The sequence below is a fragment of the Chiroxiphia lanceolata genome, chromosome 15, assembly GCF_009829145.1.
Source record: "Chiroxiphia lanceolata isolate bChiLan1 chromosome 15, bChiLan1.pri, whole genome shotgun sequence".
NCBI lineage: Eukaryota > Metazoa > Chordata > Aves > Passeriformes > Pipridae > Chiroxiphia > Chiroxiphia lanceolata.
Window position 1 is genome coordinate 7,896,749 of NC_045651.1, and position 15,037 is coordinate 7,911,785.

The following is a 15,037-nucleotide window of genomic DNA, read 5'->3' on the forward strand; positions in this document are numbered from 1 at the left end:
CCTGAGCCCTGTCCCCGGGCAGGTTCCCTGTGGCAGCTGAGATCATCTGATGTGCCCTGGCCAGGAGATCTGAGATGGGAATGGCTGGGACCTCTTCCCAGAGCATCTGCCAGCATTTAGGATGAGGCAGTGAATCAGCCTCCTCGTGCTCTGACACAGCCAGATCCGCAGCCTCTAGGGCACAGGGCAGAGCTCATCTGTGTGCTCAGACCTCACTGAAGGGAGGGGGCCGTGCTTGCTCTCATTTTTTGGGAACTACAGTTTGCATAGCCCTGGTGCTGCCCAGAGTTTGTGTGTCTTCCTATGGATTCTCAGCCTTGTGGATATGGTTGAATTTACAGCAGACAGAAACAAACGACAGGCTGACCCATTTCATAATGTTTATTTTAACCTTCTGCCCAGAAATGGGCATAGTTTTACGTGAGGAAAACTGCTGAGCCCTGTCAAAGAATGTGTTTAAATTACTCAATTTGAAATCTCTGAGATGCCCTTTGATACAGCCCAGAGGGGTCAGGACAGCGTTTGCCAAGCAGCCAGATGGTGGCTTTGTGTCAAGTGCCCTGAGAAACATCCCACAGCCCAGCATTGCACTTACTCCTGTTTCATGCAGCTTTACCTTGTGTGCACTTTGTATTTGTGCTGCTACTCCTCGATTATGGAATGTAACGTAAATCCAGTGTTTCTGGGTTCATGTGCGCGTCCACAGACTGTGGCTGTAGGTACAAGGCAGTGTCCTGTTCCACTCGGAAGGAATTGTCCAACAGCTCCATTTGGAAGCAGTGAGGTTTTACACTTGTGCTTGTTCTAGTTTAATACTGTTTCACAGCTTGTATTTCTGTCTTTCAAACCCCCTTGGAATTCCTATTATTCTCTGGTTTTTCCATCTTGAGAAAGGTGTGGTTCTTTTTTCCAGTCAGGGTTTTTTAAGATGCTTGTGAGGGTGCATCACATACTACTCCTGCAGGGCTAAGGAAGGGAGAACAGAAAACTGATCAGCTTTGAAGGAACTGTAGTTTCATAACCAAATCTTACTTCTAACTTTCACAGGGATCCCATTTTGTCTGTGTGTAGATTTTAATACTGAATAGGTGATGACTTAGGAAAGGTGACACATCGTTAATGAAAAATAAAGTGCTGACATCACTGCAGAGAGATTGTGTACTCACTGCGTGGGAAACAGATTATTTTGCCTGTCTTTACCAAAACAAAAACATGGAAAAGCATAAATCTGTTGTACACTCTTCAGAATTATTCTGTTCTTCGTTTCCCACCCAAAACTAATTCTGCAATATTCACAGTACCCAGCTGTTGAAGGAGATTGTTATGTCAGATGAGGTACTACTAAATAAAAGGAAGAGTTCCCATCTTGATGCAAGGTTTCATTGAAACAGGAAAAAAACCCAAAAAGAATATATGAAAACATAATGTATTATTCTGATTCCAAGATTTTCCTTTGGTTGTCAACATGACTTTCCATTTATGGTTAGAAACTTGATTATTACACTACAAAGGTAATGACATTTAATTGCAGTGCTAGTCATTGCTTTATGAACGTGAAAGGCTACAGGCATAAGAAATTTAGAAGTTACAGAAAGTTGCTGCTGTCAGTAGTGAGGAAGTATGTGTTAAATCAGGTGCACTTTGCAGAAATATTGAAAGAATTAGAGAAATCTCATCTCCAGGGTAGCACACCATCGTGTTTCCTTAGAAAGATGAAACACTTTGGGACTGCCAGGCTTGGAGAACTCTGTCGCACAGTGAGTGAACTCGATTTTTATGTCGAGTTTGTGCTGACGTCTGTTGATAACAGAGCTTGCTGATGGTCCTTGGTAGAGACAGGCTCCCTTTGTGGCGCTGGGATTCAGCACGTCAGGCTGCCTCGTTCCGCAGCGCTGGGCCGGTGTCTATCTGTGTAACCAAGGCAATCACCTCACTGGGCTCACAAGAAAACGGAGCGTCATTTCGCTGGGCGATGGCTCACGTACAGCTTGTCGTCTGCCTCTGCACCTCCTGCTGCTCTGAGTGCAGCATGGAAACCCAGAGATGTAGAACTCTCAGATATCTGGACATGTCACTAATTTGTATGCTTTTATTCCTCAGGCAGAGGATGAATCTCCCATGTATGTATGAACAATGCAAACACATGCTTATGGTCGCCCGAGAGCTCTCACGGCTTCAAGTCTCCTATGAGGAGTATCTCTGCATGAAGACATTGCTTCTCCTCTCTACAAGTAGGTGAACAGCTCAATTCCCAGCTTTTGGCATTTATATCTACTAAAGTATATGACAGATTTGCAATAAATACTGTAAGATAGATTTATATAATATGCTGCATGATGATTTTTATCTTTCAGTAAGATGTGCTGGAGTTAAGTCACAGCTCAGTAAAATTCTGTCTGTACTGCATGAAAGGTCAAATGTGGTGTCACAATAGTCCTTTCAGAATATACAGAAATAAACTAATATGAGACAACGTAACTAATATTGGTTACTGTATGTAAATTACTTTTACAGTGTTATTTTTCCCCTCTGTTGACATCACTGTTACCCAATGACTTTGTTTTCGCTGTACTCTGTGGGGCTGTAGCTCCCCGAGGATCTCAGCTGCAGCCCTGGCTTGGCTGCAGTCCAGGGACTCACCCAGCGAGGAGCGTGTGTGGGGGTGTGAGCCGGGCACCTCGCCTCACACCAGGAAAGCCTGTGCCTGTGTGTCCTGGGAAATCCCATCCCACGGCCGTCATGGCGATTCCTGCAGTCCCACGGGCCGAGGGAGCTGCTGACATGCTCCTGCTTCTGCTTGTCAGATTGGTTTTAGTTCAGTGCAGTGACAGGTGCCAGCATGCTCTGAAAGTAGCAAGAGCAGCAGTGCAAGTCAAGATTTTTCAGTGTAGTACTTCATCATCTTCATCGGATGGTTTGGGTTGGAAGGGACCTTGAACAGGATGAAAAGTAAATATTATTAAGTTTAAACAGTTTATTACACAGAGGGTGTAAACTTTCCATATCTTTAATATTTCCAGTAAATAACAGCATTAATTCTTAAAAAGAAATGAGAACTTTGTTCCCTTTGGGCTTTTCCCTGATAGGAGCAGGAGGAATGTGCACCCCAGCGCTGTTCACGTTGCAGGGCAGTGAGTGATGGGTGTGGGCAGGGGCACCGGGCTGCCATGGCCCATTCCCTCAGGCCCCAGTGCCCCATCAGCCTGGCAAGACCTGGCACAGCCTCACTGCCAAGCCCAGAACTGGTACAAGGGCTCTTTTCACAGGAAACTTTCAGCCTCTCACAGCCATGGGCTTTGTAGGAACTTAAAACTTCCCCAAAACTGCAGATTTAGAACATTTTCTGGTTGATTCTGAAATCTCTCCCAGAAATTCCTTAAGTGTCTTGGGTGTGATGTAGGCCAACTTTCCTTACAGGAATTGGAAATTTCCTTAGAGAAATTTCCATGGCAGAAGTGGTGACAAGGCAGCACTGGCAGAATTCAGCCCATTCAGGAGCGAGGCCAGGCAGGCGCTGGTGCTGCCCAGAGAGGCCTCTCCATTCGATTTACAGTGAAAGACAATATGTCTTCGTATTTTGTTGAGTACATACAATTGTGTAAGTGGTACATTGTGGAACTTCTGCAAATTGAATGGCTGAAATTTGTATAGCTCTTTAATCCACGACTTTGCAATTTTAATTGGTTTATTGTGTTTCTGTATAAAGTTTTCCAAGAGAAGAGGAGGAGGAGTAAAACAGGAATCCCACACGGGTCTGGACATGTAGCTCACACACAGACATAGCTCACGGACCTTTTACATGTGAATTATTGAAACAACAGTTGACTTGTTTCATCTCCTGTGTAGGCAAGGCAGACAAGAGACTTCAGCATCTCTCAGATGCTGACAGTGGAGTGAGGGTTGAATTTTCTGAGGAAGGGAATGTGCTTTATGGCCTCTGTCCTCCTCTCTTGCTTTCAGTTGCCTTTGTCTCAGCTCTTTCTCTTCCCTATCTTCAGCTCTTTCCATTCACTTCACCAAGGAGATCAAAGGTTTCAAATGAAGGATGTTAAGGACCACTGCAGTCCATGTTCTCCTTTGTCTGGGTTAGTCCTTGGCCTTTAAGGAGGACCATCCTCATAGGAGGATGTAGGCGCAGGGACTTAACGTGGATTTGAGTCCCCACACCTTGGGTTTCTGACGCCCAGATACTCATCTGCCTGGCACTATCTCAATGTCCCATCCCTATTCCAAAAAGCTCTGTCCATGCCCCAGTTCCTTCATGGCTAGGGCAATCAGGTGGTTGTCCAGTCTGTCAGTCCTTGCCTGGACGCGTTACTTGATCCACGTCAGGAGGCTTGGAACTAGATGATCTTTCAAGATCCTTTCCGAGCCAAGCCATCCTGTGATTCTGCCCTTGCTCTTCTGCTGGCATGCAGAATATTTATGGAATCTTTCTAATGTCACATTTCCCCAGACATGGAGAACACGGGAGCTCCAGCCCAGCCCTGATGGTTCTTCGTCAAGGCACTTTGAGGGCTGGATGTTGTTGCCTTCATGGACTGATTCCCTTCCCTCTGTTTCTTGGAGATTTTGTTTGGGGATTTTGTTTTATTTTGCAGCAGTCCTGTGCTTTTTGTTCAGCTAGTCATCAATCCCAGTTCCTGCTCTTTCCTTCTCTCTCTGCTGTCATTTCAAGCAGTCCAAGTCCTTTTTCTTCTGGTCATTTTCATAGAGTCACAGACTGGTTTGGTTTGGAGGGGACCGTAAAGCTCATCTCATTCCAACCTGGCCTTGGACACTTCCAGGGATGGGGCAGCCATAGCTGCTCTGGGCAACCTGTGCCAGGGCCTCACCACCTCACAGGGAGGAATTTCTTCCATATTTCTAACCTAAATTTACCCTCTTACTCCTTGTCCTATCGCTATAGTTCCTGATGTACGAGAACTTAAATAGTGACACAGTTCATAGCTTTATAATGTCTTAAAGGTTCATATCAATGTTGCAGTTCCCAAGGAAGGCCTGAAGAGTCAGTCTCTGTTTGAAGAAATCCGGATGACGTACATCAAGGAGCTGGGCAAGGCCATCGTGAAGAGGGAAGGGAACTCCAGCCAGAACTGGCAGCGATTTTATCAACTGACTAAACTGCTGGACTCTATGCATGATGTAAGTCCTGAAAGGAATGCTGTAGGCATTCCAGATAAACACGTTGGGGCGGTGACAGTGATCTCCTCTAGGCTTTTATTATTTAAAGGGATAAATGTCGCGGGGGAGGAGGAGGTCATGCCCCCCTACTGTCTAACGAAAGGCGAGTTGACAGCCGTGAACATGCTGCTCTCAGGCTACTTCTGCAGTGGAATCCGCAGCAATTAATTTTATAATTCATCTAATTTTCAGTCCCTTCAGTTTTTAAAAATTGTATTGCTTTAAAATGGAGGAACTCAGAAACTGTAAATGATTTGCAGTAGTAGCAGAGATGTGAAGTTTAAAACCTGTTATGAATTTATGGAGTAGCTGAAATTGCATTGAAATAATTCCTCAGCGCTATGTGTGGTGTTAGCAGGATTCATTTGGCAAGGAATTTCAGAATTCAGTCTATCTCCTTTGAAATTTAATTCTAAATTACACAAAGCAGTCCCAACAATGTTTAAAACAGGGGAAACTTTGGGACCTCAAAACTACTGTTTTTTATTTGTTACTGTACCAGGCACCTGGAAAGATCTAATTAAGCTTATGCATGTGTATGTCACTTATCTGCTGGAATGGGAATTGATACCGAATCTCTTCAGTGTTTGCATGTTTGTTTGGTTTATATTGGAGTGCCATTGACAAGAATTAATTAATTAAATGAGGATACCTGTGCCTGTCCTGTTGGAGCAGGGGTGAGGGGTGCTGGGATGTGCCTCATCTCCGTAGGCAGGGGTTGGGTGGGAGGAGGATGGATGTGAATGGTTCTTCTATACATCTTCGTGTGCAAGTAATTCTTTGCCTTATCACTTGTAGGTGGTTGAAAATCTTCTGAGCTTTTGCTTCCAGACATTTTTGGATAAATCCATGAGTATTGAGTTCCCAGAAATGTTGGCAGAAATCATCAGCAATCAGATACCAAAATATTCCAATGGAAATATCAAGAAGCTCTTGTTTCATCAGAAGTGACTGCCTTAACACAAAGGGTTGCCTTAAGAAACCGTCACTCGATAGCTTTGTTTTGTAAAGAGAAAACCTACAGAACTTGTTCCTTTTGTCCTCGCAGCGGTGTTTCTTTTGTAATTATGCACTACATGTGGTTTACAGAGGGCCAAGAGTTAGGCTGGAGAAGCAGCGGATTTCTCCCATTTGGGAAAGAATTGGGGAGAAAGGAAAGGCAAAGAAATCGTAAATCGTATTTGTTAGAAATTTTCTCTCTCCCCTCGTGCACCATCCCCGGATGCATCAAACCACCAGTGACAAGCTCTGAGGCTGTTACGAACATTCTGCTAATTAATTAATTGCTGCAGTTGGCTGGAGACAATTTTTTAGGCGTTTTGTTTTTTTTATTTTAGTAAAGTGTTTTGGATTTTTTTTTTTTTTAAAGTTAAGGTAGCATTTTGGTTTATGCATGTAACCTGAAGAAAGTTTACAAGTGTATATCAGAAAAGGGAAGTTGTGCCTTTTATAGCTATTACTGTCTGGTTTTAGCAATTTCCTTTAACTTTATATACCGTGAACTCGGCTTGTTCATTTTTTCTTACATAATTTTTTTGTAATACTTCAAGATGCCTATTGTACAGCTGGTTTTTTAAGGTGGGGCAGCTCGTAGCTTTCCTAAACGACCTCTAGACAGTAAATCCTTGAGTAGATTCATGTGAAAAAGGGTTGGGCTTTTCTAACCTAATCGCTTTCAACTGTCAAAGCGGCTATAAAAATTTGGCTTTTTTTAAGGGCCAGGGTGGGTGGGAGAACACTCTCAAATCTCATTTCAGTAGATCAGAATGAAATCCTTTTGGTATATTGCAGAAGTGTTGGATATGCAGATTCATAGAAAATTAACCCAGTCCTCACTGGATGTAAATGAGCAGGTTATTTTATATATTGAAAAAAAAAAAAAAAAGAAGCCTGATTTTTGCATATGATGCAACAGCCATAACGCAAAGAGTCATGGGCTGCATTGATGCCAAGAAGATCAGTCCTGACTGCCATCAGGAAATTTTCAGGAAAATATGCATAGCTGCAGAAAAGTTTACTTCTGTGTGGAGAAACTCACATTTTCTATACACTTAAACCTGTCATCACACGAGTATATCTGGAAACCCCCACGGACAGAGGAGGTGGACGTGTGATTGCACCCAGTGGTTTGGGTTTGTTCTCCTGGACGGATTCCAGAGTCCTCCTCTTCGGGGAGATGTCTGAGCGGCCACACGGCTGTGACTGGATATCCCAGCTCCAAACTCGCCTGGTTAGAGACCCAATTCCACATCTCCACCCGTCACTGACTGCTCCATCCTCTCTCCTGGAGAGCAGGAAAGCTCCGCTACTGAGTTCGTGGTCTTAGAGTTGTCCGTCAAACTTTCTGTCTTTGTAAGGCTGCAGCCCTTCACACTGAATTCCTGGCGTGCCATAAATTCCCATAGGCCATGTGGATTTCTCCTTGTTGCCATTGATAAGGATATTTTCCGATGTTTAGAAGCTGTAGTAGCCTTTTCTACGTGCACCTTAACAATTTTCTGTATCTCAAAATTGAAATATTTACTAAGCCACTCTAAAATTTGATTTTTACTCAAAGTGGCCAGATTATTTGTGTAATAGAAATGAGAAAGATCATCTGAGAAAATACAAAACCTAATATATTTTTATATTTAGTTATAGTTTCAAATATGTATAATCGGTATATTCGCTGATACGAGAAAAGAAGGGAAGGGCTACTGCAGCTTTAAAAGCAATTTATTAAATGATTGTAAAATAGCTTGTATAGTGTATAATAAGGATGATTTTTAGATGACAGATTGCTTTATCATGATACATGTAATTATATTTTTTGTAGGGGTCACAAATATGATGAGTGGGAACCCGTTCTGTGTGGTTTGGCTGGAGGCAGCACCGGAGGCGTCGGTGTTCGTATCCAAAGAAGTGCTTTGTTCAGAGGGGAAAACCTGTGCTCCGTGGGTGTTTGTAGGGTTGGGTTTGTGTTTATTGAATCACTGTGTAAAAATTCCCGTTGGCTTTTTTGGGTGGGATGCTCCTATCTGTATGGTCGGGAACTGCTCCCGAGGCATGGCTGAACCAGACCCCCACTGCAAAAACTGTCAGCCAGGACACCCAGCTCTGAACTCCTCCCGGGGGAATTTCATACACAGCCTCACTCCCACAGCAAAAACAGCTTCAAAATTGGGCAATAATCCACATCCAGGTGCCAGCAATATGTAAATACAGAGCATGGGGTGTCCACAGCACATTTCTACTTTCAGCAAACATTGGTTTCCAACTGAAATAGGAAACTCAATTCTCCTTTCTTAAATCTCTTTTTGAATGTTATACCTATTAAAAAAGATCCTATATTCAGTACTTTGGAGTAAAATAGCACCTTTAATAAAAATAAATAATCATTCTCTCCTTTGATCTGTACGGAATATGTACATTTTGTAAAAATTAAAGGTCAGGATTTTAATTATGACATCCAGCCCAATTCCATGGGAATCCTCACTTGCCCAGTTGCGATACAGATACAGATAGGAGTTCGGTGCTATTGGGTTTTGGGGGGGCTCTTTGGTTCAAAGGAAACCTGCTCTTACTTTGGAGAATGTTTTATAAACTTGTATCCCCAGAGCCCTCTGTCAGAGCTCGGGGCACAGTGCGTGTGCGGGTCGGGGTGCACAGACCCCAAACTTGGCATTTTTGCCAGCAAAAGCAACTGCAGTGAGCTCCAACAGATGATGATGGAGTTGGGGGTTGGAACTGGATGAGCTTTAAGGTCCCTTCCAACCCAAATTCTGGGATTCTGTGATCCCCCCATGAGAGAACTGGTCATGTAGGAGGAGAGGCTCTCTGCCCCTTGTGTCTGTTTGCCTGTATGTTCATTTTTAGTCTGTGGATTTAAGGAAAAACAAAGGAAACTGTGATGTTAGAGAAAGAATCGTCCTGTACGTGCTGTTCAGTTCTAAACTTCACCAGTGAGAAAACATAGTGCTTTAGTCAGCAGTGAGAAGTCCATGTCCTGTTATCCGTAGTCCGTGTAGCAGTGGGTAGTCCCTGCACTCTGGATAAAGCAGGGAGAATTCTGACTTTGGCTCTTCAGTGCCTTATCACAAAGTGCACGGATCCGCCCAGGGACGGCGGGGGCAGCTCAGGACGCGCCGGGCGCTCGCAATGGCCTTACGGGGGGACACCGGGACAGGGGGGCGCTGGGGGGCCGCCACGAGGGAGGGCAGAGGGAGGGGGGCTGGGAATAGGTGCCAATTGATGCCGAAAAATGACCTCGCCATTTTCACAGAGAAAGGTAGGAAGGAGGAGGAAGTGCCTGGATGAACGTTGGCTGCGGGGGCATCCCGTGGTCGAGTTTTAGCGAGTGAGGACTTCAGGGACATGACTTAGAGTGAGATTTTATAAAGATTGTATTCTTATATCCCTGGAAGAGTTCAAGGCCAGGCTGGATGGAGCTCTGAGCAACCTGGTCTAGTGGAAGGTGTCCCTGCCCATGGGTTGTAATGAGATGGTCTTTAAGGTCCCTTCCAACCCAAACCAGTCGGGGATTCCATGATTATATACCAGTCACGCTCTATCGTTAGCCCAGTCTGCAACCAGGGGTTGCTGAGCCATCGACATCACATAGGAACCAAATTTTCCAGGAAGGTCGAGAGCCTCTCCAGCCAGAGGCCTCGTATCCAAGGAAAGGCTGTGTGTGTGCATGTGTGGAAACATCCCACCTCCAACAACCTGCACAACAGCAGAGTCAAGCGATGGGTCATTACTCTATTTTGTATATTAAACAAAAAGATATATACTGGGGACAAATCCTATATCATACCGGTGTATGGCATTATTAAAAAAATCATTATTTTTATCACAGCAATTTTAAACAGCATAAAAGAAAAAAATTAAACCAGTGACTCCTGTTTAAAAATAAAAGTTGTAGTTTTTTATTCATGCTGAATAATTCTGTAGTAACAAGTCTGTAGTTTTCACCTACTCAGTGAAATGTTGGACTGTAAAAGCTTGTGTGGAATTGTTGAACATTTATTTTTTCATTTAAATTTGCTGTTCTGGTAATACAAAGCCACACATCTGTACAGAAGTTGCAGTAAATGTGAGCCATTTACAGCAATGCCGAATAATGGACAGAAACCATATAATAAAATTCTGCTTTTTTCATTAAATGGCTCCAAAATGGTTTTGTGGAGTTTTTACTGTGATCCTGGAGAGGGTTGGGTCCGACAGCGAGTCGGTTCATTTGTGGTGGTCTCATTATTCACCTTATATGCAGGAATTATTTGTACTGGAGTGAATGGCTGCTGTAGAAGTTCTGGAGCTGGAGAATTTCTGATCATGAAGTTCAAATTAACAATTTAATTGAAAATCACAGCTGCCTATGTTTTGCCTTTGCATTCTAATGTCCGTTTTCTGGAGGAAAATCAGCACTGTGGTTCTCTAATGTAATCCAGAGCAGGAACGTGCCTTGGAGCAGCCTGACCTGCGCCCACCTCAGAGAAGGGCTAAAGCTGCCGGGCCAGTTCAACTGAGGAAAACGCCACAAAATGTTTTGTAAGTAAATAAAGAATTGTTTTAGGCTCCCTAAACAGCTGCAGCTGCTCCATCCCTAGAAGTGTTCAAGGCCAGGTTGGACAGGGCTTGGAGCAACCTGGTCTAGAGGAAGGTGTCCCTGCCCACGGTGGAGAGGTGGAACCAGAGGAGTTTAAGGTTTCTTCCAACCCAAATCACTCTGTAATTCTGTGATTTAAAATGTATTTTGTCACTGCAGTGGTTCTCAACTATCTGATATGTGTCAGAATGTGATAAAAGCTCCTTCCCAAGGCAACTACCGGATGCCAGATGTTAGTGATAGAGAGAAACAAAATGTACTACAAAATCATGGGCGTTACCTAGGGGGGAGGATGTGGATTGGGGTGGGAGTCCTGGGCAGGGGATGGGCTATGGGAATCCAGCCTAAGGAGTCCTGTGCAGCAGGATCATACCTTCCCAAAGGCAGGATTTAAACCAAATTGTGAAAAAGGACTTCCTATATCAGCAACACTGAAAGGTGCCTCTGTCTGGCTGTGACAACATTGCACTTGGTTTCATAAAGAACAGAAAATGCTGTCATGAAGTTCCCTCCCTGCCATGTGGCCATTGGAGTTTTCTAATGTCAATGTCTCTCCAATCCATCAGTAACTAAAACCTCAGCACAGCTCATGCCTTCACCCCCTGAGCAGCAGAGCGAGTCATGCTGTAATAAAATCTCATTTAACTGCAGCATAAAAGGCCGAGTTCCCAGCAGGGAATGATTTCTTTGAATTGTTTGCAATTAAAACAAAGCTTACATAAATTTCCCTTTGGTAATTCCCAAGCTGGATGGCTGTGGATGGGGGTCAGAGGCAATACAAGAACAGGATTTATGATAACAGCGTTTATTTGTGAAACAATTGTGGAAAGATTCTTTAAGGAGCGACATCAGATATTAGGATAATATAACTGCTCTGTGTCTCATGAGCTCCAGCTTCATGGCAAGTGCATCAAGTCCTCAATGTGTTCATGTTCCATATGAAATCCCAGTTGTCCCATTTCATTTATAAAATCATTGACATCAAAACCATCTGTGGACCAGGTTCTGATTCCTTGCAGGATTTCTGCCCCTCCTGTGCTCTGTCCCACCACACTGGCTGTGGCTGGAGCGTGGCCCTGGTGCTGCCCTGCCCTGGGAGGGCGGGTTGGGGGCCATGGGGCTGCAGCCCTCCCTCACCTGCTGCCTTATTTTGCAATTCCTTGCCTTCTGGAGCTCTATCCTAAGTTTCCAAGAAATTCGGATGAAGCCCAGCATGAGATGGCAACTCATGATTTCTGTTGTGTTCACATTATCCCAATAAAACAATGGCATTTCAGACTGGTTTGGAAAAGACGCCATTAAATGCCATTTTTACAATTTTGACATTTAAGATTTGAGCTCTTGAGTTCATGTTTGTCCCTGGGACAGTCCCCAACGGGCCGGTTTGTCCATGGTTGTCTCCCCACTGCAGTGGGAGCTCACGGAGCTGTGCCACATAGTGCACAAGTACTGGGATTCTACAGAATAAAAGACTCCTTGGTTGTAAGTTACTGGTTATTCCAGAGGGGCTCCCAGACATTGCCAGTGTTCTTATCAAGATACCATCAGGGACTGGTCCGGGAGGGAACCCAGGGCTCTGCAAGCTCAGGTCCTGCAGTGCTGCCTTAGGGATCCAAACCATTTCAAGTCCCTAAATCCAAGATGTAGTCATTCCTTCAGACCCAGCTGACCCTCATTCCAGGGATGTCTCTGCTGGTACCTGTTCCCATCTTGGCACCAGCTGGATGCTGAACTGCACAAGGGCACTGGCCAGATCTGTTTCATGGAACCACAGACTCATTTGGGTTTAAAGGGACCTTAAAGCTCATCTCATTCCACCCCCGTGCCATGGGCAGGGACACCTTCCACTAGACCAGGTTGCTCCAAGCCCCGTCCAACCTACCTTGAACACTTCAGGGATGAGGCAGCCACAGCTTCTCTGGGCAATGGGGTCACATGTCAACAAGTTTGGTTCATTTCCTTGTCAGGGTTACAGATAATTTTGATATTGGCAGACCTGAAAATAATATATCTACTGCATGCCCATTTTAAAATAAAAACGTGTAAATATTGAACTTGTCAAAGTGAGACTAGAGGAGCCACAGGGAGAGGAACCCTCTAAGGGATTAGAAGTTCACTGATGTCCAATGCCTGAGTCCATGGAAAAGCAGATAAAAATCAACCTGGAGGAGGGGTAAATATCCTTATCCAATCCATCACAGGCCTGGCATAGCTCCAAAGCATAATTAAGGATATTCTCCGAGGTCACAACAGGGAACTTCTGAGTTTAAAAAATAACAAGTGGAGTCCTTCTGATTATGGGATCTGCTGATTCAAGATCAAACCACATAAAAAGGTAGGGGGAAAACTGCTGAGGCAGCATCTTATGTGGGCACTAATTGCGTGGCTGAAGCAGGAGGACAGGGTGAGACTGGGAAAAGTGACCCGGTGAGTCCAGTGACAGGTATTGGGAACAGGGGATGTGTTCCCAAGGAGCAGAGCATGGGGGACTGTGTTCCCGAGGGGCTGGACAGGGGAGGCTGTGGCCCAGAGGAGCTGACCATGGGAGAAATGTGTCCCCAAGGAGCTGAGCACAAGGGGGATGTATCTCTGAGGGACTGGACATGGGAGAAATGGGTCCCTGAGGAGCTGAGCACAGGGACCTGCTGCAGAGCAGGAGTACAGGCAGTGACACAGGTCATGGAGAGGGGGCTGAGCCTGCTGTCCCCATCCCCCCAGGGTGACCGCCTTGGCCCCAGTGTACCCATGGCCAGGCTACTGCAAGAACCCATCCAAAATTAAACCCTGGCATTTTTAATTCCTCATTTCTCTCACACCGTTTTCTTTTTTTCCCTTTTTGGCTCGCAGGCAGAACTTCCACAGCCGAGCTGCAGCCAAGCTGCACGTGTTCCTACCCCAAACAAACACAGGACTGGCCTACAAGGCTCAGACCAGAGCAATTACTAAAAATAATTTAAAAAAATCCAACCAGCCCAACCCAACCCTTGGCAAGCCAAAGAAAACCCGAGGGACAAGGCTCTCACACCCTCCCCTTGCGCAGAGATGCTTCTCCCCCCCGTGTGGGTCAGTCCCTCGCCCACCCACACCCACTGCCCAGGGGCAAACCCAGCCCCTCTCCGGGGCCAGGGGAGGTCGGGGGTTCCCCCTTGGGGTCCCGGGGGGCTCATGGTGCTGGTGCCCCTCGGCTGTCCCTTCCATGGGCAGCGCTCCCTCCCATCACGCTGCCGGGATTTGCTGAGCATAATGGGGCTGAAACAGCTCAAAGCTGTTGGGCTAAATATATCGTCGTTGCTGGGGAAATAAATAATAAACAGCGGCTCGATTAGGATCTGGTGGTGTAATTGGTTCTGCTCCGGGTGGCTGGAGGGCAGCCCCGGCGCTCGGAGCAGCAGCACTTCAGGTACCAACACAGCAACAGTTAATGAACAAAAGACCCAACCAATCCCAAATTAAAAAAAAAAAAAACAACAACAACACAAAAAAACCCCACACAAAAACAAAACAAAAAAAAAAACAACAACAAAAAAAACCACAAAAAACCCCCAAAAAACCCAAACCAAAACAAAAAACCCCAACAAAACAAACAAACAGACAAAAAACCCAACCAAAAAAAAAGGAAACAAACAAACAAAAAAAAAGAGAAAAAAAAGCAAAAAAAACCCAACAAAAACCCAACCCACAGACACACGCAAAAACCTCAAAACAATCCTATCCCCCCAAAAAAAACCCCAAACAACAAAAAAACCCTAGAGGCAGAAGCAGCACGTGCATCCCCCAGACCCAGAAATATTTATTATAGATAAATGGCTGCAGCAAAATTAATAAGGTTTAGAAAGCAACATAACATCTCCGGGATCTGTGGGAGTGGGACAGGGAAGGCAGCTGCACATTAGGCAGACGGGGCTCGAGGAGCAGCTCCAGGGCCAAGTAGGAGCAGCCAAGCCCCCGTCCCGCAGTGCCCCCGGTGCCCCCCAGCCCTGCACAGGAACCGGATCCCGGTGGAAGTGTCACCGTCCGGCTCAGCCGGGTGAGGAGGACACGGCAGACACTCCCTGCTCAGCCCAGCGCTGGCTGCCGTCCAGGCCGGTAGCTCTCCCTCAGGAGTCATTGTAGGTAAACAGCATTAGAATAAGCTTGTTTGCACAAGAGCTGCTCCGGCAGCGGCTGGAAGGACGAGTTACAACCAAACCCACAACCCGCAGCTGCTGCGGCAGCAGAGCATCCCGGCCGGATGGGCTGTAGGGCCATGGAATTTCACCGGCACAG

At 45.5% G+C, this 15,037-nt stretch overlaps 1 protein-coding gene across 1 annotated transcript in view; it reads left to right on the forward strand.

The window, feature by feature from the left end:
• The window catches only part of NR3C1 (nuclear receptor subfamily 3 group C member 1), a 65,124-nt gene extending 54,796 nt beyond the window's left edge, over positions 1-10,328 (forward strand). Inside the window, exons 7-9 of the mRNA XM_032702807.1 lie at positions 2,101-2,231; positions 4,988-5,145; positions 5,983-10,328. Of these exons, the coding sequence (XP_032558698.1) occupies positions 2,101-2,231; positions 4,988-5,145; positions 5,983-6,135 (442 nt within the window). The 3' untranslated portion in view covers positions 6,136-10,328. The remainder of the gene's footprint in view (positions 1-2,100; positions 2,232-4,987; positions 5,146-5,982) is intronic.
• The last annotated feature ends 4,709 nt before the right edge of the window (positions 10,329-15,037 follow it).